The sequence below is a fragment of the Marmota flaviventris genome, chromosome 3, assembly GCF_047511675.1.
Source record: "Marmota flaviventris isolate mMarFla1 chromosome 3, mMarFla1.hap1, whole genome shotgun sequence".
In the NCBI taxonomy this organism is placed as follows: Eukaryota; Metazoa; Chordata; class Mammalia; order Rodentia; family Sciuridae; genus Marmota; species Marmota flaviventris.
This window is the reverse complement of record NC_092500.1, coordinates 72,177,817-72,200,946: the sequence shown is the minus strand read 5'-3', so window position 1 is coordinate 72,200,946 and position 23,130 is coordinate 72,177,817. Positions and strand designations below refer to the sequence as shown.

Here is a 23,130-nt window from a genome sequence, read left to right as displayed (position 1 = left end):
ATAGATTGCCCACTGTGAGCTCAGCATCATGCTGTTCCCAAGAAGTAAACAGCCTCTTATGACCTCTCTAAGGAGTTTATAATAAAATAAAATGATGAAAGGATCAATATCAGGGTCCTGTTTCATTCTGCTAGTATTTAAAAGTAGAAATGAAGAATGAACTTTAAGCATGATGAAAAATGTCTTACTGAAAGAAGCACTTCCAGCTATATGGTATATTAGATAGATTAAGGACTAGGTGTCAATGTGGATTCAAATTCTGTCTCTTCCACTTGCTGAGTATGTGAACTAAATGGACAATTACTTTGAGCCTTCATTTTTTCTTAACTGTAAGAGTGACAGTAGCATTCATAGCATTACTGTGGGAATTAAATGAGATTAGATACTAGTACAGGATTGTTGCTCAGTACTATAGTTCTCTCTCCTGAAATAGCATAAATTTAGGAGAGGAACAGCTGTCTCCAAATTTTTTTGCATGTTCTAATTTAACTTGGGCATGTGGAAATTATATAGCCCACAGGCAAGATTCTGAAGTTAAAAATAGCAACAAAATAAGTATATGCTAGTCCTCCACAAAGTATTTTTAAAAAAGAATCAAGGTCATGTAAATTCAGTGGTCTAAATCCTGCTGTCTTGATTATGTGTGTGCAAGGAAGGAGAGGAGGTGGTGGTGGCTCTCACTAGAATCCCTCACTGCTAATGGGTGCCTCATAGGAAGTAACTCATTTTAGTAACTATCTAAGGGATATCTTTGTGCAGTTCTGATGGTCATGTAGTACAAGTCCTTCCTCAAATGTCATTGGTCCTTGAGATGATTTTTGTGAATTTCTTTTTGGTGGTGGTTTTTGGATACTTCCAAAGGTGTTGCGTGAAATTGAAAACTGACCCATTTCTGCATTTGTACACACTAAATATCATGAAAATGCACAATGCTCATTTTTGTACTTCACTACGTGTTCTGGTCTCTGGTGTGAGAACCATACACACAGGTCCTTGCTGCTATTGTGGGTGATAGTCTTGTGGAAAGGAAGAAAGGAAAGAAAGAAGGAAGGAGGAGAGAGGGAGGGAGGGAGGGAAGAAGGAAGAAAGGAAAGAGGGAAGAACAATTAAAGAATCTTGAGAAAGCCACCATACCTAAGTGATGTGAGCTGGGAACAGATATTTCAGAGTGTTCACAAAGATCATAAGGGACTTGAAATTGCTTAGAAGGCTTATGAGTCCAAGATTGTAGTGATTATGGGTTTGGCTGAATTTTATTGCCAATTCTTTTGCATGTTTACATTGATTTTCTAAAATATCTGCAACGTGCCTTCATTAACTTAGATTGTGAGTTTAATTGACATTCATCAGCCCAGAGTATTGGATTGAGATTTGGGACCCTTGGAAACTATTTTCAGATCTTTCGATGATTTAGAAGCACTTCAGGCTTGTGGTGTAATCTTTGGACTTTTTACCAGTTGTAAAATGATGTTTGTCAATGGATTCCCCTCCCCCCCACCAAGTGTCCAGGATCAGTGAAGGATTCTTTTACTTACATAATCTTCCCTGTCCTATATAAGTATATAATTGTTTCTAAAGAAGAATGTACCTCCAAAAGGCATTCTTGGGATTGGGCTCTGGATCTTTCCTTTAAGAAGGAAAAGTGCTACAAAGGTTGGCAATGGTGCCTTGGGGTCATACTTCAGAGGCTCAGATCAGCTCTCTTTTGCTGAGTGACCTAGGGAAATTGGCATAACCTATGTGAGCCTTAATTCCCTCCCTGTAAAATAAAGGGATGGGAATGATAATAGTATTTCAGGGACTTATTATGACAAAAATGCTGTAATGTTGCAAGCAGACATCCACCAGAGAGCCTGTCATGTTAGGGACTATAGACTTTGCAAGGGTCCTTCTTCTCTCTCCTTCCTCTCTGAGGTATAAATAAATAGAAAGAAGAAAAAGTAAATTGGTTGATGGAAGTCAAATTGCTGCCTTTATTACTTTTGTTTTCAAGATTTAAAGAGTTTTATTGCTGAAAAAGCAGATGTTACTTAGTATGAAAGCTAAATGAGTTCACCAAAATGAACTCTAGAATTGGATATCTACTCACAAGCCCTGGCTGCCTAGACAAACCTCCCCATGTAGGAGTTACAGTTTTTGTGCTTTCTGGGAAGGCTTGTTCCTGAAGAGGAAAGAGGGCAGAGCACAGTGAGACTTTGAAGGTGGGGCCTGGACATTCACACTTTGAGATGGCAGTGCTTCCAGAGTAAATTTGCAGACCCGTTGCTGTAGGCACATTATGAGTTTTTGCAAGACCTCTGTGCCTTTGGGTATTACAAAAGGTTACACACATGCGTGCATCTATCCATGTATAGAAAGAAATTGGAAAGTTTATTTACCAAATTTATTAAGTGATCATGACTTTGAGGAGAGGGATTTAGGCAGAGGAGAATGTTTATTGGGTGTTTTATTGTTGTTAATATGTGTTCACTTTACTTTTATATTATTTCATTCTTTAGATGGCTATGGTTGTAAGGTGAAATAGTCTAAAAGAAAAAAAAATGGTGGCATTGGTCTTATTCCCTGTGCTTCTTCCTTCCTATGTCATCTCGGTCATCATCCCAATTTTGGATTGTGTCCTGCCCTCTCATGTGTCCTGTCCTCTCATTTATTCCTTTTTTTTTTTTTTTTTGGCACCAGGGATATTGAACCCAAGGGTGCTTAATTAACCACTGAGCCACATTCCCACCCTGTTTATTTTATTTTATTTTTTTATGTTTTATTTTGAGATAGGGCCTAGCTAAATTGCTGAGGCTGACCTTGAATTTACAGTCCTCCTGCTTCAGCTTCCCAAGCTGCTGTGATTAAAGGGAAATACCACCACACCTGGCTCCCCCTACTCTTTATTCCCCCTCTTTACCAAGTTCCCAACTAGTAAGAGGTATGATTAGATAGTAGAGAGGGACAATATTAACTTTCCTCAACCTCAGACTTGTCTTGGTGCCACAGTAGGAACAGGCATCAATCATCTCATTCAGGTACCTCTTTGCTGAGCTGTTGTAAATCTGACCAAATAACAGGAAGAGAATGCTGCTTGTTTCCCACTCTAACTCTGTGCCTCTCTTCTCACACAGGTAAACTGCGGCATTGAAGTTTTGAAGGATGGGTAAAGACTTCCGCTATTATTTTCAGCATCCCTGGTCTCGCATGATCGTGGCTTATTTGGTGATCTTCTTTAATTTCTTAATCTTTGCGGAGGACCCAGTTTCTCACAGCCAAACAGAAGCCAATGTTATTGTTGTTGGAAACTGTTTTTCATTTGTAACAAATAAATACCCTAGAGGAGTTGGCTGGAGGATTTTGAAGGTGCTTCTATGGCTACTTGCCATTCTCATAGGACTAATAGCTGGCAAATTTCTCTTCCATCAGCGTTTGTTTGGTAAGTAGCATAACCCATGAAATGTAATGTTGCTAATTATTTAATTTCTGTTCTCTAAGATAGAGCTCCTATATCACTAAATGCCAATTTAGATGCATTTTAGTTTGTCCTCCAGCCTTAATTTGTAATGCATTGTTGTAACTAGATTCTTCAACTGTTTTCTCTTTAATAGTGTACTTTTTCACTGCCTAAGGAGTTAAATTAGCATGAAGTAAAATTAGTACCAAACTTCATTATAAATGGCTTTGGAGATAAATGAATGTGTGTATAATCTTATCTAGGGAAGACATGGAAATACTCCTTTCTCATAAGTAGTACCTAAGCGAGGTACAGTAAAGAGGTTGTAAATTTTAAAAAGAATGGCTCCTTATCACACTATATTTTCATTAAAGTAAGCTAACCATTGCCATTTAATGTTCATTCAGGGAATGAGAACCAGAACACTAACTTTTAATCCTCATTTTTAAAAAAGTTGGGTTTAAGATGTTTATTTTGTACCTATTCATCCACAAAGCAGTTCATTAGTAAGGAATCTCTTAGTAGTATACAATGCAAAAAGAGACTGAATTAGTTTAAAAGGTAACTTATGATGGGGATATTGGGATATTTCACAGAGACTAAGGAGAGATCATTTTGGACTTTGGGATGGAATTGGGACCTTGAATTCTATCAGGATGCTCTTTGTCTCAACTTCTGTATCACATCTGCTTCATTCTCCTTTCACCCTGAAGATCTGTTTACATCCACCCAGAGAAGCTGGCTTGACTCTCCTGGTCCCAAGTTTAAACTCTCAGGAAAGGGACTGGAGCTGACATAGTTTGTGGTGGCTTTCACACTAGCCTAATCAATTTGACCAAGAGGTGAGTGATATTTATTCAGCAGATATTCATTCATCACTTATTACATGTCAGACCCTCTTCTAGAGAGGGAACCAAACAGACAAGGTTTCTGTCCTCATAAAAACTTACCTCCTACAGAAGAGAGATTAAACACATGTATGTCTAACATATAAAGAGGAGATACATGCCATGGCGGTAAAAGAAACTAGTTTTAAATGCTATAGCTGGATAAATTAAGAAGAGAATTTAATGAGAGAACTTTGCATTTGGAAATTATAAGATCACAGGCAACAAAATATTTGTAGTCTAGAAGTTGAGTTAGAAACAAATGGCAATGTTCTAAGGAATAAGCAAGAAAATATTCACATATATACATATAAATACAATACATATACTGTATAATCTCAATCTCTATTTCTCAAACTGTTGCCATCTGCTTCTATTACATATATATATATATATGTAATGTACATATTCTATATTTATTGTCTATGTGCATGTGTATGTACATAGTTTCAAGAAATTTCTGAGAGAATGGAAGAAAGAAATGGGGAAGTAGCTTAAAATGGAAGACAGAGCGAGGGCAGGTTTTTGAGTTGGTCTTTTGTTGTTGGTGGTTTTACTTAAGGGACAAGATTAATTGACCTGTCTACAGTTGCACAGGAATGAATTAGATTGAAGTGAAAATATAGAAGAAAGTATCTCTGAAGGTCTTTGGGACTTAGTATACAGGTTTAAATGGTGGCCTTAAGACAGGTCTCAAGTCCTAATGCCTACAAGGAACTAAATCATGCCAATAATCATGTGAAATGAGCTTGGAAGCTGATCTTTCCCTAGTTGTGCCTTCACATAAGACTGGAATTCCAGCCAACAGCTTGACTGCAACCTCATGTAAGACTTATAGCCAGAGGCTCTGAATTTTTGTGTAATTTGTTAGAAATCAACAAATAAAACAATATTTTGTTGTAGTTAAGGAAAAAGACAGGAGGAGAGACCCTGGCTCCTGATATTGGGCATGAGTAAGATAAAGGATAGCACTCTGATAGATAAGTTTCAGGTGGAGGAGCAGGGAGGGGAGTGTTGCTTTACCTGATAGGCTTCATTTTACTATGAAGAAGAGCTGAAGACAAACATGGAAGGGTTTGATGATACAGGGGCTAAACAAAGTGGTCAAGGGTTGGAACAGTGATCCTGGGGAGTATAGAAGTGAATAGACTATACACAAATGAAAGGATTGCTTACTGTCACTAAGAGCCAGTGAAGTTAGCCACCATAAACTTGAATGATATTAATCTGAAAGTTGAGCAGTTTTCTCTTTGAGAGCTCAGTCACCTGGAACACAATTTGAGTGTGAATCATCTGCGTGGGACTGCTCAGGCTTGCCCTATTGCAAACAAAAGATGGAAGATCAATGAAGAGATTTTGCAATAGAGTTACTAATTTAATCAACAGAGGGTTCTGAATGGACATGAAAAGGAGATGAAGGGAGATAATGGTCTGGAAGAAGTGGGCAAGGGCCTGGAGATTTGGTGGAAACTGAACAGGTGAAATGGGAGTAAGAAAAGGCACGGGAATGATGGGTGTGGTTGAACGACATGTTGTAACAGATGTAAAGTCATCCTGTAGTGGTGATTTCCATCTAGGGTGTGGACTTTTGAGTATGTGGCCAAAGTGGAGTTCAGAGACAGATCATTGACACAGAGGGTATGTAAGAACAGAGTGTTGGTTGTGTCATCTATCAAATACTGAATGAACATGATGTTGTCCATAATAATCATGGATAGACAAGGTTAATGATGGGTGGTAAGTGGGAGAGGGTCCTCTCAAAAAATGGGTAGAGAGTGTTAGGTACCAAAACAGTAAGCATCCACTACAATTAGTTGCTCAATGGGTTTGTAAACCACTTGGGGAATTTTTTTTTTCAATGTAGCAAGCTATGACAAACTTAGACCAGACTATTCATTTTGGAGAAGTTGTTTTCCTTTATTAAAGATTGATTGAGAATCACATGGTTAAGGTGCAGGTGTTAAGGTGCAGGTCTTTTTATTCCTTACTAAAAAAAAAAAAACCTGTGAAATTATATGGGGTCCTAGAGAAGAAATGATAACTTGTAAATCTTGGCAGGTAAGGATAGTGGACTTTCGATTCAATTTCCTGATGAACTCAAAGCTTATCTCCCCTTTCTGTTTTGCTTTATCTCTCTACATGGCCATTGTTTTATGAACTATGTTTCCTTGGTTCATGAACTCTTAATCATTTCCTCCTTATAATTTTCTCCTCCTCCAGTTCATTATAGATCTAACAATAATTTTTCTATGTTGCTAAATGGCTCTTACCACCCACAGAATAAAATCTAAACTCCTTTTATTGATTTCCAAAACTGCTTATGACCTACTCCTGCCTGACTGCAAACTTTATCTCTTGGCATTCCATGCTGTACAGAATTATTTTTGGTTCTCAATCCTGCCATGTCGCCTTATGTCTCTGTGCCTTTTGCACTTGTACTCTGCATTGCCCATCATTCTCATTCCCCTACTGTCAACCTGGCTCACTTCTCTTTTTTCCTTCAAGTCCCAGTTCAAGCATTCCTTCCTCTGTGAGGCCTTCTTTGACTCCTTCCTGTTACATGTAAGGTGTCATCTTTTCAGCTCCCATTTGTGACCACAAGAACCAAAAGAGTACAACAGGGTGCTCTGGAACTGACAGCCTGAAGCATAATGGGAAGGAATCCAAAATTTAATGCAAACACAAATGTTCTTATTGGCTTTGTGTGTGATAAATGTTTCCATCCTTATTCCCAAATAACTAGCATTTATACATAATTCATCTTAAAAGGCTATATTTAAGCCTTTAACAATTTGTGGGTACAGCTTATGTTACATGGTGGTGATGAGGGTAATGATGATGGTGTCTTATGTTGGGAGGGGGACTGATAATTACAAGCATACAAATTTTATTACAGAAATATTGAGATGGTTTACAAATGATCAGAATAATTTTGTGGCATCAACTAAACAGTATTACTTTTTGGGGTTCTTTACTAAAATACCACACATAAATATTAAATAGAATGTTATTACTCCTTTCATTTCATTAGCTGGTAAGTATTCTCTCTTTTATTTTTATTTTTGGATGGGGGATTGAACCCAGGAGTGATTTACCACTGAGCAACATCCCCAGTACTTTTTAATTTTTTAATATATATTTTTAGTTGTAGGTGAACACAATTTCTTTATTTTATTTTTATGTGGTGCTAAAGATCGAACCCAGTGCCTCACAAGTGCTAAGCGAGTACTCTACCTATGAGCCCCAGCCCCAGCCCCTTATTTTTTATTTTTGAGACATGATCTTGCCAAATTGCTGAGGGTCTCACTAAGTTGTAGAGGGTGGCTTGCAATCGTCCTGCCTCAGCCTCCTGAGCCTCTGGGATTACAGGTGTGCACAGAGCCTATTCATTTAAATTTCATGATAGTAAATCTCATCTTTGAAAACATCAAAATGACAACACAACATTGTCAATTTAAGGCACAGTGATGAGGGAGAGAATGATTCTGTGAACACATAATAGAATCCAATTCATTGGTTATCAATTTTATTTTTCTATCAAACATAAATATTATAATTTTATAGTGATTTGGATATAAACATTGGAGCAAAATGTAATCAGAAGTTGATACATTCAAAATAATGTCTTTTATTAAAACTAAGTCTTATTAAGGTATTAGATTAAGATTTATGAAAATTAGATTTCACTGGAATGTCAGTTTATACTCTTCCAGTGCTTCTCTTTCCTGTTTGCTTGGATGACTCTAGCTTTGATGGGGGGAGGGTCAGGATATTTTAGAGATATTTATGAATAAAGAAATCCAAAGTATTATGCTGGTGAGAAGACATATACAAAGAGGAATTTAATTTTTTGAGCTTATTAAAGAATAATATTTATTTCAAAAATGAATTGAAATTATTTACAATTATATATATATATATATATATATATATATATATATATATATATATGTATTAATACCATAGGGATAGCAAATTAAGACCACTAAAAACAGGGAAAATCCAATATGTTTTGATTTCATGAATTTTGTTACCTTTCTCAGTTTGAGCTTCCTTGGAACCTGGGAAAAAGGAAGATGTGATATATTATATGCCTCTGGTTATTGTCAATGACAAGAACTTCAAATTCCACAGGGGGGATTTTTCTTTATCTTAAATTTTAGAATATCCTTGCTCTAAATTTTAGCAAAGATTTTTTTCTGCTTTGTACAGGAAATACTGAATGGTGAATTGACAAATGCAGAAATATTTTCATGTTTTTGAGTCTTAAACTTTCATTAATAGATAGAATGTAGTATTTCAGCATAAAATCAATTTTATGATACTTTAAATTCCATGGAAACAATTCTATGAAGGGCAAAACAGAGTCCAAGTAATGCCTTCTGATTGAATAACTTTATCCAAGGATAGATCTTAGAACATCAAGATTGCAACAAATACATGTCTCAAATAAACCGTGTCTCTTCTGCTGTTTATCTTCCCTCCTTTATTTTTTATTTATTTATTTTTTTTAGAGAGAGAGAGAGAGAGAGAATTTTTTTTTAATATTTATTTTTTAGTTTTCGGTGGACACAACATCTTTGTTTGTATGTGGTGTTGAGGATCTAACCCGGGCTGCCAGGCGAGCGCACTACCGCTTGAGCCACATCCCTAGCCCCCTCCTTTATTTTTGTCTTCCAGCATGTGCCAAGAACCTCTATTAGTTGCAGTTTTGTTATAACATCGCTCTTTTTTTCTGTGTCCATCTTACTTTATTTGTTTATGAAAAAATTGTTCCGAACAAAAATTTCCAGAAGAAAGTAGAAACGATAAGGAAAGTATTAATGAACCAAAACAAAAACTTTTTGTGAGAAAAGAGAACCTTTGGGGTTTCTTTCATTTGTTTTATAAAGTATAAATATATTTTATCAGGTGAACTGTAGCATGAGAAGCTAACACTGCTCTTTTAACACATTGTCAGATGAATTCCACATGAAGGAGCTGTCAGACTCTTTAAACAAGAAAGACAGTGCTACTTATTCATTGAAGGCAGGACCCAGCTGAAACTGGAGTGGATGGAAGGCAGCCACTCAGAATGAGTTGAAATGTGTAGCATCTAAAATGATTTTAAGCCTATTCATATTTTCCCAAAAAACATGTATAATTGTTTCATTAATGTCTGATTTCCCAGCTGTAAGTCATATGAGTGCAGACATTTAATTCTGAGTCTCTAAAGCATACGAGTATTTATTAAATTTGAATTAAAACATAAATGAATATGATCTTCATCTTTTACATGTTAACTTTGCCAATGTTGCCTTTTTATTCTAAGCTATAGAAGGGTACTCATCTCATCATTCATAAAATATAAAATAAGGTATTTAAAATATGGCTAAAGAGACAAGGTATATATATACATGAAAAATTAAATACTCTGATAATACAAGTAAGTGCATATCAAAATCAGATGAATAGTACAGACTATGAGTGCTGTGGGAATTCAAGAGGGGAGAGCATAGTGGGCCAGCAAGGTGAAAGAAAGCTTTGCTGCCAAGCTGCCAATTTTGCAGATCTCAACTGAGGCTACAGTGTGAGTGGGATTAGAATAGAAATGATGTGAAAGTGAGCAGAAGAGATGAGGACAACTGTTGTGTTTTCTTTCTTTTTTAATGTATAAGGGAAAAGAAACCTGAGGGCTTATTTTAACTGAAGGAATTTGTGTTAGGAAAGAGCAGGAAAGGCAGGGAAAGGGAGGTTGGGTCTCTTAACTTTGGACTTTATATCCTCCATGGTGGTCTTTGAATTCAGGATAGTATGTTGAACAAGGTATGAGATGATGCCATTATTAATCTTGAAGCAGAATCCAAGGGGAATGAGAAAGGGAGAGATTGAAGAGTAACTAGAAGTCAGAAAGGCATTTTTAGGAGCTATGGGCAGCAATTCAGGGTTGAGACTGCTCTGGCCTGGCTGCGTTAGGGATGGAACAATGGAAAGTCAAGCAGGATGGAAGTAAATGAGACAGTGAATCTTCCGCAACTAATGGATGTGAGGAGGTAAAGGTGATATTAAAGGTAACTAAGAGGATTGGGCTGGGTGACTGACAGAGTAATTGAGAGAGAAGGAGAGGAATAGAGGGAGAGAAAGTCATTAGGAGAAACTGGTTAGAGAAGAAGGTACTGAGCACGTAGGTAATGACTGCTATACTTTGAATAGTGGTCAGAACAGTATGCAGTGCATCTTTGCCAAGCTTAAACCAGAATTGCTTTTTAAAACTCAATCCTGAGGCCAGCCAGGTGCGGTGGTGCATACTGAATGGCTCAGGAGGCTGAGTCAGGAGGATCATGAGTTCAAAGCCAGCCTCAGCAACTGCTAGGCACTTAGCAATTCAGCAAGACCCTGTCTCTAAATAAAATGCAAAATAGGGCTGGGGATGTGGCTCAGTGGTTGAGTTCCTCTGAGTTCAATCCCTGGTATCAATCATCATCATCATCATCACCACCACCATCATCATCATCATCCCTAGGTCAGATTTTTCAGAATTTTGTGTATGTGCCTATATTTAGTAGGCCACCTGCTAAATACTTTGTTGTCAAACACACTAATAGTTCTGTAGCTTTGTATCTATTTCTGTAGATATTCACATGAAGACTACAAACAGTGCTCAAATAAGTCCACATTAGGTTTTACTACAAAAGATTTAGATTTATTCCATGCACAATGGTTCATGACTATAATCCCAGTGACTTGGGAAGCTCGGGCAAGAAGATTTCAAATTTGAGGCCAACCTCTTCAGCATAACTTCGTGAGACCTTGTCTCCAAAAAAAATTAAATAAATAAATAAATAAATAAACAAATAAATAATCTGGGGGTGTAGCTCAGCAGTAAGGTGACCCTGGGTTAAATCTCTAGTACCACCAACAAAATTATCTACAAAGATCAGAATCTTTTGGATTTCATACATGTGTTTGTTTTCCCCCAAGGTCTTCAGCTACATAAAAATTATTCTTGATTTCATAAGGACAGAAGAAAGATCAGTGGAGTAGAAGGAGATTGAGGGAGAGAGAGGAGAGATGGGAAAGTGGAGGAAATGTGGAATTAATTTGACAAAATTATGCTTTGTGTATGTATAAATATAATATAGTGAATTCCACCTTTGTATATATATCACAGATTAAAAAAAATAAGGAAGACCATTAGACTAGAGGAAGGAGATCAGGGGTGGAGAGAAGGAGAGGGAAAGAGGAGGCACTGAGGACTGAAATGGGGCAAATTTAATAATCATGCATGTATGATTATGCCAAAATGAACCCATCTATTATGCATAAGTATAATGTGGTAATAAGCATTTAAAAATCATTCTTCTTCAAAAAGCTGTGATTTTATTTTATTTTGGTATTCATGCTTGAATCCAGGAGCACTTAACCACTTAGCCACATCCTTAGCCATTTTTTAAAAAATTTTATTTAGAGACAGGATCTTGCTGAGTTGCTTATAGCCTCGCTAAATTGCTGAGGCTGGCTTTGAACTCATGACACTCCTGTGCCTGGCAAAGACTATGATTTTTAAAAATGGAATCATTTCTTGATGGGTTAAAAGAATAATAATTAAGGGGCTGCAATAGATGAATACATGCTGAAGGTATATTTCTCTTGTGTTTATGTTATGTAAACTAATAAGGGGTTGGCTTTTTCCTGTGTACTTATTGTCTGTTTTAGTTCTAAACAGAAAGCTAGGGGGTAAAAAGTATTCTCAATATATTGAGAAATTTGAGAGGACAAATTCTACCTTGTTTCTTTGGTTTTATTTTAACAAAAGAACATCTCCCAGTCAACTTAATAATATTTTATCACTTAGTGAATTAATAATGTTAAATGCCTATTTGTTTTCTGTTGTCTTAGTTTTAAGCCTAGTTTGAATTTTTTTCCTTGTATTTTGAGCTATATATATGATTTTATTTAAAAACTGAGAAGATCCAGATATTCTAGAAAATTTGGGTAAGATAGTCATAGTAATTCAGGACTATCAAAACATGGAAGTCAAATATTTAGGAAAGAAAAACCATTATTTCATACTATGATATGAGTATGGCTTGACGTCCTTTGTATTAATTTGATATCTGAATAACTGAATAGTATAAATGATCCTCAAGTTTACTTACTACTTGATAGTGTATTTTTAAAAAGTATATTTGGGTCTACTCAGCATAAATGTCAACAATCTTAAGTACTGTATTATCAAGATGATAAGTACTCCATTTTAGGAGAATTATTTTAAAAACTCTATAAGTATAGCAAAATGCAAGTTAGAATATATATATATATATGTATATATATATAGTTTTAAATGTTGTCTTCTCAAAATATATAAATCTACAAAAATATAAATGCTTAGTATTCATAACAACTATTATTTAAATGTTGTATCATCATCTTCATCCTCAGCCAGTCTTACTGAGTGCTAGTATCTTCATTTTTCTATGTACTTGAACTGTCAACACACAATTCCTTTTCACAGAGGAAATAATTTTTGAGCCAGAAGGGACTAAAAAATACAAATTAGGAGGAAATGTTATTCCAAAGCTTGGAGTGGCTTTGTGGTATAAGAATAATAGAAAAAAAGCACAGATTAAAAAAAATAGGTTAAAAGAGTAAATTGGAAAAATTATTGATATTTGAGATTTTAAACAATTCCCAGAGAATACCATTTTTAATAGGGAAATGTGGTATATAAGAGTAATTAAGCTTTGTAGCCTTTTATAAGAAACTTATCCTGTGAATTTAATGTTCTTCTTTGATAAAACAGGAAAGGAAGGTGAAGGTGGAAATCCTAAGTACACGGCCATCTCCTCCCACACCTGCTTCATAGGAGTCTTCATTAGCTCTCAGTACAGCCAGTTGTACATCCATTAGCACTAACGGGGAATCAGCTGTAGCCTTCAGTGTTTTAGAAACGTCCGGCTGCTCTAGTTCCTGTAGGGCAGAGGATACAAGCACTGTAAAAAGACACCTCAAGGACTTAATAAACTAGCTCAGGCTAGATCATTATCATTAAGCAAATATTAACCAGGGTAACTTTCTAGGTATGTTTTACTGTACCTAATGTGGATGCATCTTTCAGGGGCCAAGGGACCCTTTCCTTTCTGCATCTGGTTATTGCCTCCACCTCCTTTTCTCATTTCCTACTAATGGGAGGTAAGGGTAGAAGTTTCTTAAGTGGAATCGCAGCAGGCAGACCCATACATACAGTGCAGAGCAAAACCTCTTCACTATTTGATATAACTAATCCAGAATAGAACTCGACAGCTGATTAGATGATATGTAGTAAAATTGAAAGTGAAGAGTGCTTGTTTATTTAATTCATTTAAAACCATTATTAATAGAGGATTTTGTTTGTTGCTCAAATAATGGAGTCATCAGTACTGGCTGGAACAGGAGTATGATTTGAGAGGATGATAACAAGGTGGGACTAAGTAGGACAGTGTTTTGATATGGTGACTGTGTTGTTTTGTAAGGATATAAGGAGACAAAGAAAGGCTATTAAGAGACATGGGAACACAGGGTATCTGACTGAAGTAAGGACTTCTACAGACTTTGTTGCTTTATAGTCCTGACACTATCTTTAAGTATGAATATATCCGTGGTGTAGAAGCTGTCTTTTTGTTTTTTATTTGTATTCTTTTTATTGCTGTGACCCAGAGTTATTGTTGATGGGTAAACAGAAACATTCAGCGTTGATTTGCCTGGCTCCAAGGTCACAACAATAGCCAACAGTAAAATTGGAACATAAACTGAAGCCTCCGGATTCCCAGACAGGCTCCTTTTCAGGCATCACAGATGGCGAATTGGCAGCCGCAAAACCTCGTCTGCCTCAGGACTGGATTGTGCTGGGCCACTCCCTACAGCTTTGCTCCACATTGTCTGAGTTCAGGGATTTTTTTTTTTTTTTGTCTGGCACTGCCTCCTGCCTGACCAGCCCTTTCTTTTGCTTAAAGAAAGTCATTTAGTTGACCCAGCAAGAAGTTGTACAGTACCAGCACAAAGTCTGTCATTGCTGCTAAACCCAGAAACTGAGCACAAGGCTTCCTGTCCTTGCAGCCATTAGTAATCTAATGTTCTTGACTGGACTCTGTTTCTTTGCTTTAACTTGAGAAGAATGTGATTACACATCAAGATGTCCCTTGCCTAGTCCATCCTTGTTAGGATACTTCATGTGCCCTTGAGGACATGACCATTGAAATGTGAACAGCAAATGCTGTATACATATAAACTTGAGATAATGAACTTACCCTTTAGCAGTCCAGGAAAGCTAATGTTTCCTGCTGCTTCATAACTTCTCTCTTTCTCTCTTTTTATATCCTTCCAGTTTATTCCTGTTTTAACAGCAACATTTCTTTAGCATCATCACTGACGAACATATTTTTGAGTATTTATTTTTTGGGACAGTGATAGGTGCCATTAAGTCTTTGTCTTTTAGGAGGTTTCAGTCTGGCAAAGCAACCACGCAGGCATTTTAAACCATAGCCAGTATCAGATATTAATATACAAAAAAATACCCTCAAAGTCACTGCACTGCCAGCACATGATAACTACCACATAGGTAGGGTAGCCCATCTACTCTGAAGGGGCAAGAAGTCATTCCAAACAGAAATGGCCCAATAAGGTTTTATACTGAAGTAGGATTTTTTGGGTGTCCTGGATTCTCAGGATGAATGCATTTGGTACGAGCTTCCTTATTCCATCTTCAGCTGTCTCTGGGTACCTCTGATAGTGATGAATTCACCATTTCTTGAGAAGTCTCTGTGTATGGTTGACGCTTCCTGAGTTTGAATTCAAGCTTTTACTTTGCAGCACCACAGAGGATGAGGTATTCCAAGTAAACACAAAGCTGTGGGGGAAGGAAAGGGCATAATATTTTGGGGTAGAATATGCATAAGGCAGTTTTCCTTCAGTAGATTTGGGGTGGACTAGAGGCAGGAAATAGAAAGGTCAAGGTAAACTTTGGAGGGTCTTCACTTCCAGGTTTGAGAGCTCAAAATATATCCTGAAAACATTAGGAAGCCATGGATCATATCCCTCCCTTTAGAATTTTAAATATAAAAAGTTATATAAGTTGATTGTGGGGGAAAAAACCAAAATATATGACATGGAGGATGAAAGTTAAAAGTTTTTGACCACAAGAATGACAGAATCAAGACAGTGTTGTGGGAAAATAGATGCAGGATTAGTTGGCCTTGAGACAGCCAGTTGTGCCGCAGGTAGTGGGGTTCACCTGACCTCAGTGATCAAGGCTGCATTAAGGAGTGGTACCAGTGAGGATGGAGGGAGGAGGAGGAAGAAGAGAGCATGTGAGGAAGACTTGACAGCACAAGTACGCTCTCTCCCTCCTCCTCCTTTTTAAAATAACATCTTCATTTTAAGGACTCCTGTTCCCTGAGTCCACTCCCATCATATACCGAACACAAGACATATCAATCTATTTCTAAAAGTGGAAACTTAAATTCTCATTAGATCATCCTACTTTATTTTCCAAGTTTGCTCAGAGAAACGAATATATAATTCTGGTTATTCGCAACTCTAGGAGCGGCTAAGAAAAAGCAGATTTATGTTCACAGATGTATGTGTTAAGCTGTGAAGGTATTAATGTCATTGAGTTTCTCTTTTTTTTTTTCCTGAACTCTTTGGATCATGCTTACTGGTTTGTCTTCACTTATTTGCAAAGTATGGGAGTCTATAATATAAATCTTAATTTTGTTCATTCAATAAAAACCGAGCATTATCTAGGCTCTTGGGATAGAGCATTGAACACAGCAAAGCCTCTGCTTACATTCTAGAGGGAAAAGAGACACTGAACAAGTCAATTTGCCATTATGTTATGTCAGAGGACAGTCAGGCTGTTTGGTACCTGAAGCAGGAGGAGTTAGGAGAGGAAGCCCAGCAAGTTTCTGGAATCCCCTCTCTATTAAGATGACATTTGAATAATTTAAAATTGGTGTTTTTGGGGAAATCCTCAAGCTCTGTTTCTGGATTCCCTCTAAGATGATGCATAACAAATGATGTTTGTTTTGGCAATCTCTTTACTCTTCTGAAATCCCCATTGTGTTCCTTGAGGAGGGTTTCCACCCCACTCCTCTTTCCAGTGGCATATGGAAGTAGAGAGGGCTCGGTTTTATAGTGAGCGAGATATTTCTTAGGAGTGTCCTTCTGTGTGCCTGGCCCATCCCTGGCAGTACTGACTCTATTAAGATGACATTTGAATAAAGACCTGAAGAAGATAAAGGAGCTGACTCTGTGATAGTATTGCTGGCACTAGAGGTGGGGAAGTTCATCCTGGAGTTGGCCGTCATGGGGACAATCGTCATTCTTTAATGTTCTGACTTTCAGATGCCCCGTAGAATAAGAAAAACATCTTTCTTTTCTGGGAATGAACAGATGCTCTGTCCACATGAGCAAGGAGATTTGTAGTGATGAGGCCCCCAATGCCCTACCCCCAGGTTCTCCCCCATTATAACCCCCGCAGAGTCTGTGAGTTTCGGCATCTAAAAATTACCCTATCCACTTATTTTGATGTTGCTCTCCTGCTTCTATTTAGAGTCTAAACAGATTACTGAATTTGTTCCCTCTACAGAATTTTGTAAACACAAGTGCTTGACAATTCATGTTTAAGAGAAGACAGACATTTACTTAAAAGCTGAATTCAAGCTGACAGATTAAACTGAATGTAAAAGAAGAATATTTTTACTCTACCTCAGAAAACTGCCAGCAGTGGGTGGAAAATCTGTAGATACAATACTTTGGCAAATCTAGACATATTTTAGCCTTAGATATACAAGAAAGATCAATAAAAGAGATGTCTAGCATTCATTCCAGAAGTACTTTTAGAATACCCATTAGTGTGGGAGGCTCAATCCAAGGCACCGGGGACATAGCAGTAAATACAATATGTAATGTTCTCAATCTTATAGGTTATACATTCTGGTGAGGGAGAATATACATTATTATGGTCATTCATGGTCATCAGATATTTGTTTCACCATCTCTGACACAAATACTTCTTGCTCTTGTGATGAGTTCTGGCTGGTTAGGTGAGAGCAGGGGTGACCTGTGGTGTATCTGAGCAGGAGCATTTGATTACACATGCAAGACCCTCTGGCTTTTTTTCTCTCTTCCCTGGCGATCACTAGTGTCCCAGATAGTTGCTGCACCGTCTGCTTGAGTCTCAGTGTGAAGACAGCATGGAGCAGAGCCCATGGCTGACCCTTAGTGGACATGTAGTGTGAGAAAGGAATAAACTTGTTTTGTTCTAAAGCCCCATGGTTTGATATCATGGCATATATCAGAACTGATGGGATGTAACAAAAGTAGTACTTAGAGATAAGTTTATATTTTAAATTCTTAGACTATAAAGAAGAAAAAAGGTTCTAAATCATTGCTCTGTTTCCATCTTAAGAGATTAAAAAAAGAAGAGCAAATTGAATTAGAAGTCAGTTGGAAGAGGGAAATAATGAAGAGCAGATGAGAACAGAAATAAAAAATAAAAAGACAAACAGTAGAGAAATGAATAAATCAAAATGTTAATTTTAAAAGATTAATATGACTGGAAAGTTCAAGTAAGGCTGATCAAGAAGCAAAGATAGAAACCAAGGTAGAAAGCACAAATTATTAATAATGAGCCTCAAAGAAGGAATCTGGGCATGGAGGTACATGCCTATAATTCCAGCTGAGGCAGGAAGATCACAAGTTCAAGGTCAGCCTCAGCAATTAGGGAGACTCTGTCTCAAAAATCTCAAAATTAAAAAAATAAAAAGGGCTGGGGATGTAGTTCAGTGGTAAAGTGCACCTGTGTTCAATCTCCAGTATGGAGGAAAGTAGGTGGGGGGGTTTGCAAGGGGAAGTGTTAAAGAGGGAATATCATTACAGATTTAAACAGGTAGAAAGTAGAGAATGTTAATTTATATCAACATATTCCAAAAACCCCACAAAAGAAATAGATAAATTTCTTTATATATATAATTTCACAAAACGGATACTAGAATAGCTGAAAAGCTATATAAGAAATCTAATGCATTATAAAATACTTTTCCATAAGGAATTTTTCCAGTATTCTTGAGGTCTTTGTGTGTGTGTGTGTGTGTGTGTGTGTGTGTGTGTGTGTGATCTTGAGGACATGTACCTTCTAACCTTTTCTAAGCAAAAGGGAGAATCAGGGGTTTAGTTATATATTGGATTTATTTAATGCTAATTTAGTGCTTATTTTAAGTGCTTTATAAATAATATCTTATTTTTCAGAGATGTGTATCATAGTAAGGAAATGACAAGAAGGGAAATTTTAGGAATGATGATTTTCCACAATATATGCCAAATAGTAGCAACTATTTTCTACCCACTACTGACAGAAATTTGTTGGCAAACTGAAATATGCTTTAAAATGTGTATTCTGATGGCATGATCAATCGATGCCTTACTCTCATTTTCTTTCTGTATGCAGAATGGAAAACAATTGTTGAAACACAGGATGTGAGACAAAACTTGGATTCTTTCTGTTCCCTGTTTTTGGCTTGTCAGTTTCTGCCTTTTGAATACATGCTGTCAATCCCCTTGCATCTCCACATTTGAAATCTTATCTGCTTTCAAAATTAATTTCAAATGTTATCCCCTAATTTTTCCAAATTTATTTCAAATGTTACCCCTAATTTTTCTGTCTATAAACTTTACCACCTGGCCTATTTAAGTGGTTTAATAAACATTTTTAAATGGGTTCCATGAATAAACCAATGAATGAAGGTGTCTATTATGTTAGATGATGCAAAAAAGCAACCTCTTATTTCCAGCTTTATCCTCATTGATATCATGGTTTTGTGACTGGAAATTAATAAATATCTGCCCTTGGCTGTCTCCACAACAGTGACTAGTGTTTAATAAAGCTAAATAAACTATCACAGAGAAATTGTACAATACTTGAAAAATGGATTGACTTGTTATTGACCTGATTTGATAATTTTTGATAACTGATACATGCCAACAAGAAACTAACAATTCATAAAGAATTAATTGGAGAATATTTTTCTAGTATTTGTTGAATATCCTATTTGATCTTTAGCAATTCTTCCAGGTATTGTTCTAATAAGAAAAAAATATATATAAGGTGTAATTATATAATTATACATATTACAATTATATAATTATATAGTGCATCCTACATTATAAATCGACTTATTCATATTGATCAATATTTATTCATACTAATCATATAATTGTGCTGTATCTAAAATGTTCAAGTTGCTTGAAGGTTATTGATGTGATTGAATGTGGCAATTCCTGCTCCTTTTCTGGAATTGTGACTAAGGCATTTTAGAGCGCTCTGTCTTCAGAACCACCTGCCGCCATCTCAACCGCAGGTTCATCATTTTCCCTTTTGGGCTCATATCCTGTAGTGATCAAGGATTGGCTTGAAAACAGTATTGGCACGGACCATCCTTATGAGCACCAATACTATTCTAAAAATAAGTGAAAAAAGTATCTGCTTCCAACCATAGGAAACCTATGACTAAGGCATTGTGAATATTTGGCTAATGTGGAACTCAGTGACAAAGCAGGTATTCAGAAGTTGGACACTTTTCTGCACAATACTTTCTTTTGGACCTAGTTTTGCTAACTTTAAGTTGAGGGTTCTAAATACTTGTTGTTACAGAGCTTTTGTATGTTGTTTTATGTTATCAGAATTTACTCAAGTATTAAAAATTATACATCATGATATGGCATACTGTATAGAAAGAGGTTGAGCATAATTTGTTGATAATCTCCTACTTGTAAAGGTACTTTTGAATTTTTCCATCTTACAACTATGATATTTAAGATAATAACATGCTTACCCACTGTACCATCAGGTAGCATGTCTTGTTTCATGGTGCAAATAAATAAAGTAGCCAGTCTTTGAATTCTTAATACCCTTAATAGCATTATAAAATTTCTTTAATAGACACAGAATACAGCCTTCTTCCCCCCACCCACCCTGTTTCTTTTTTGGCAAAGAGAGAAAGATAAAGAAATGATGATGCAAATGAGGTTATTTTACTGCAATGGAAAATGTCTTAAAATAAAAGATTATAAGTCAGAGTCGAAAGTGTAGGAAAAATAGTCAAAGAAGGTGTAGGAAGATTAGTAGAGAATTGCATCGAAGATACGGTATGAAATACAACTTTAAGAAGTGACTGGATGCTTTTCCTATAATCCCAGTAACTAGAGAGGCTGAAGTAGGAAGATTGTAAGTTCAAGGTCAGTCTCAGCAATTTAGTGAGGTCATAAGCAACTCAGTGAGACCCTGTCTCAAAAGAAAAAATTTAAAAAGTCTGGGGATGTAACTCAGTGGTAAAGCACCCCTGGGTTCAATCCCTAGTACTCCCTGCTCTCAAATAGAAGCAGATGCTCAATAGAGATGAATGCTTTAGGAAAGACACAGTGGTTAAGTGTAGTGATAATGATAATAGAGAAAACAGTTTCTAATCAAACCTGCTTTCATTTTGTTCTTTTTATTAAATGATGACACTTTACATATCTGAATTCTCAAATGTTATGCCACAGTGTGAATATTAAAGAACATCTCTTTTTTCTTTAGCCTTAGTACAGTATAAGCTGCCACATTATGTACTGTACAGCATAGGAAGTATTTGAAAAGTTAAGTATTTATCTGAGAATCCACTTTTATCAAAATCTTCTGAGATCAGAAGAGATCAGGTACTTTGACGGTGGTCTGGCCGTAGACTCAAAATCTTTCTGTATATGAGAGTATATTTACATTTTACAAATATATATGAAATTCTACTAGCTTTAACATATGATATAAAAGAAGTACACTTATCCAGCACACAGCATTTCACTTTTCTCATGAAACTTGTATTTAACAATTAATTTTGGTACCAAAATATAATAAAATAAATTAGCTATTCTTCTTGCTTGCCATGATAATAGCCATAAGCTGTGGCCTGTGCTGAGGCAGGAAGGCATTTTTGTTAATTTTATGTCATTAAAAAAATACTTGTTCACTTCCATTTTAATCTTTAAATTTTTTTCTATATTGCTTTCACCTATTTTTTCTGTATTTTATTTTCTGCTTTTATTTCTTTTCTGCTGTTTTGCTTTGTTGTTTTTTTTTTTAAATTATTCTGAGTCTGTTTCTTGCTTCTACCAACATTAGTATTTAAGCTTTTGCTATTTTTTTTTGCATTCATTTTTTTCTCCCCTTAAAGCTATCAAGCATATGCATGTTTTTTTTTTTCCATTTTTTATCCTTTCAACATTCTTCTGAACATTTAGCATTACAAGAAGTGGGTTATAATTGTGTTTGTTATAACTTATTTTTAATCTGAGTTGAAAAATTCGTATATCTTTTCACTAGCCTTTTAATTTTACTTCCTTTTTTTCATTTCTTTTTCTGTTCTTAGTTTCCTACCCTCATTTTTCCCATTTTTGTAGTAGTAGATGTTTTTCTCTTTGGACTAATAAAACTGAACTTTCTTACTTTACAAAAAAGAAATTCTGCCTTTCGATTGTAATAAACAGGAAAGAATTATGGAATTTTAATATGACTCTTTTCAAGAGTGAGAGGTCAAAAAGTCTTATAAAACAATATTAAATCCTGAAGATATACATAGATAGTCTGTTTTCCCCAGCTTTTCTTCCTCTTTTGGTTTTTAGGTTACATAGATTCTTGAATAATTGATTTCGCACTTTTAGGTGTTCTTTCTTTCTCTTTAGTTTAAGACTTTGTTAGTCTAGCATACAGTAAGCACTCCATAAGTATGAGTTGTGTTCATTTGAACTACTGTCTACTGTACTAATTTCTTCGCCAAATAAAAACACACTCAAATCCTTCATTTCTGGAAGGGTAATGGTGCTATCAAATTGGACCCAGTGGGATGGAGTGAGACCAAGGTGACTGAAATCCCTCTAGGGATGTAGGTAGGAATTACACTCTCTCACTAGTAAATAACATTTGATATCTGATAAGTTTTCTCTTGTAGTTTTTCAAGAAATAGGAGATTCCCAGGGGAACTGAACAGGTTCATACAAAGTGTCTTAATTCTCCTTGGTAAAAAGCAAGTTACTTCAATTATTTTGAGCTGCAGGTAATAGATACAGGTTGCCCAAAATTATTTCCTAAATTATGTATTTTTAAGAAGTGAATAGGAACAGTTGCTTTGTAGCATTAAATTTTACTTACACCCAGAGCAGGGGCTTAAAAAGGATGGTGGGGAAGTGTGTGTGTGTGTGTGTGTGTGCACGCGCGCGTGTGTGTGTGCGCGCCGTGCACACGCACAAGTGCACACTTGTGTATATGTGTAAACAGAGTCAAAGAATAAGCAAAATGGACTACAACTTCACTGGGAGCCTGTCCACATGTCCCCCACTATTGACAATCCTGAGCTTAGAGCTCTGGACCACATTTACCTGGGATCTTTTGAGATGTTGGAAATCTGCGACTGAGTTTTTGGAATATGTTTTTGCTTCATGCTTTCACTAGCTCAAGCAATTCAACTTGGCTTGTTTTCCTCATTTCCCTTTCTATAAGTCATGCAGGATCCTGTCCAGTAGAGTTTCTTTCATAAATTCAGTTTTTAATCTCTTGATTTTTTTTTCCCCTTTTCCCTTGTGTCTTTGTTTGGATTGCTCATCTACCTTCTTAAAATTCAAAGAATCCAATTTGGGAGAGGGCCTAGAACAAAACTACATTGAGTTACTTTATTTGTTATTGAAAGGAAGAATGATAAATTATCACACCATTGCTACATTTGACTGCCAAGGAACAAGAGAAGTTCTGAGGGCATATTGTCT

The 23,130-nt window shown here is 36.3% G+C and overlaps 1 protein-coding gene across 1 annotated transcript in view; it reads left to right on the top strand.

Annotated features, from left to right (window-relative positions):
- The window catches only part of Tmem117 (transmembrane protein 117), a 484,704-nt gene that overhangs the window by 5,511 nt on the left and 456,063 nt on the right, over positions 1 to 23,130 (top strand). Inside the window, exon 2 of the mRNA XM_027934218.3 lies at positions 3,114 to 3,418. Coding sequence (XP_027790019.2) covers positions 3,142 to 3,418 — 277 coding nt within the window. The 5' untranslated portion in view covers positions 3,114 to 3,141. The remainder of the gene's footprint in view (positions 1 to 3,113; positions 3,419 to 23,130) is intronic.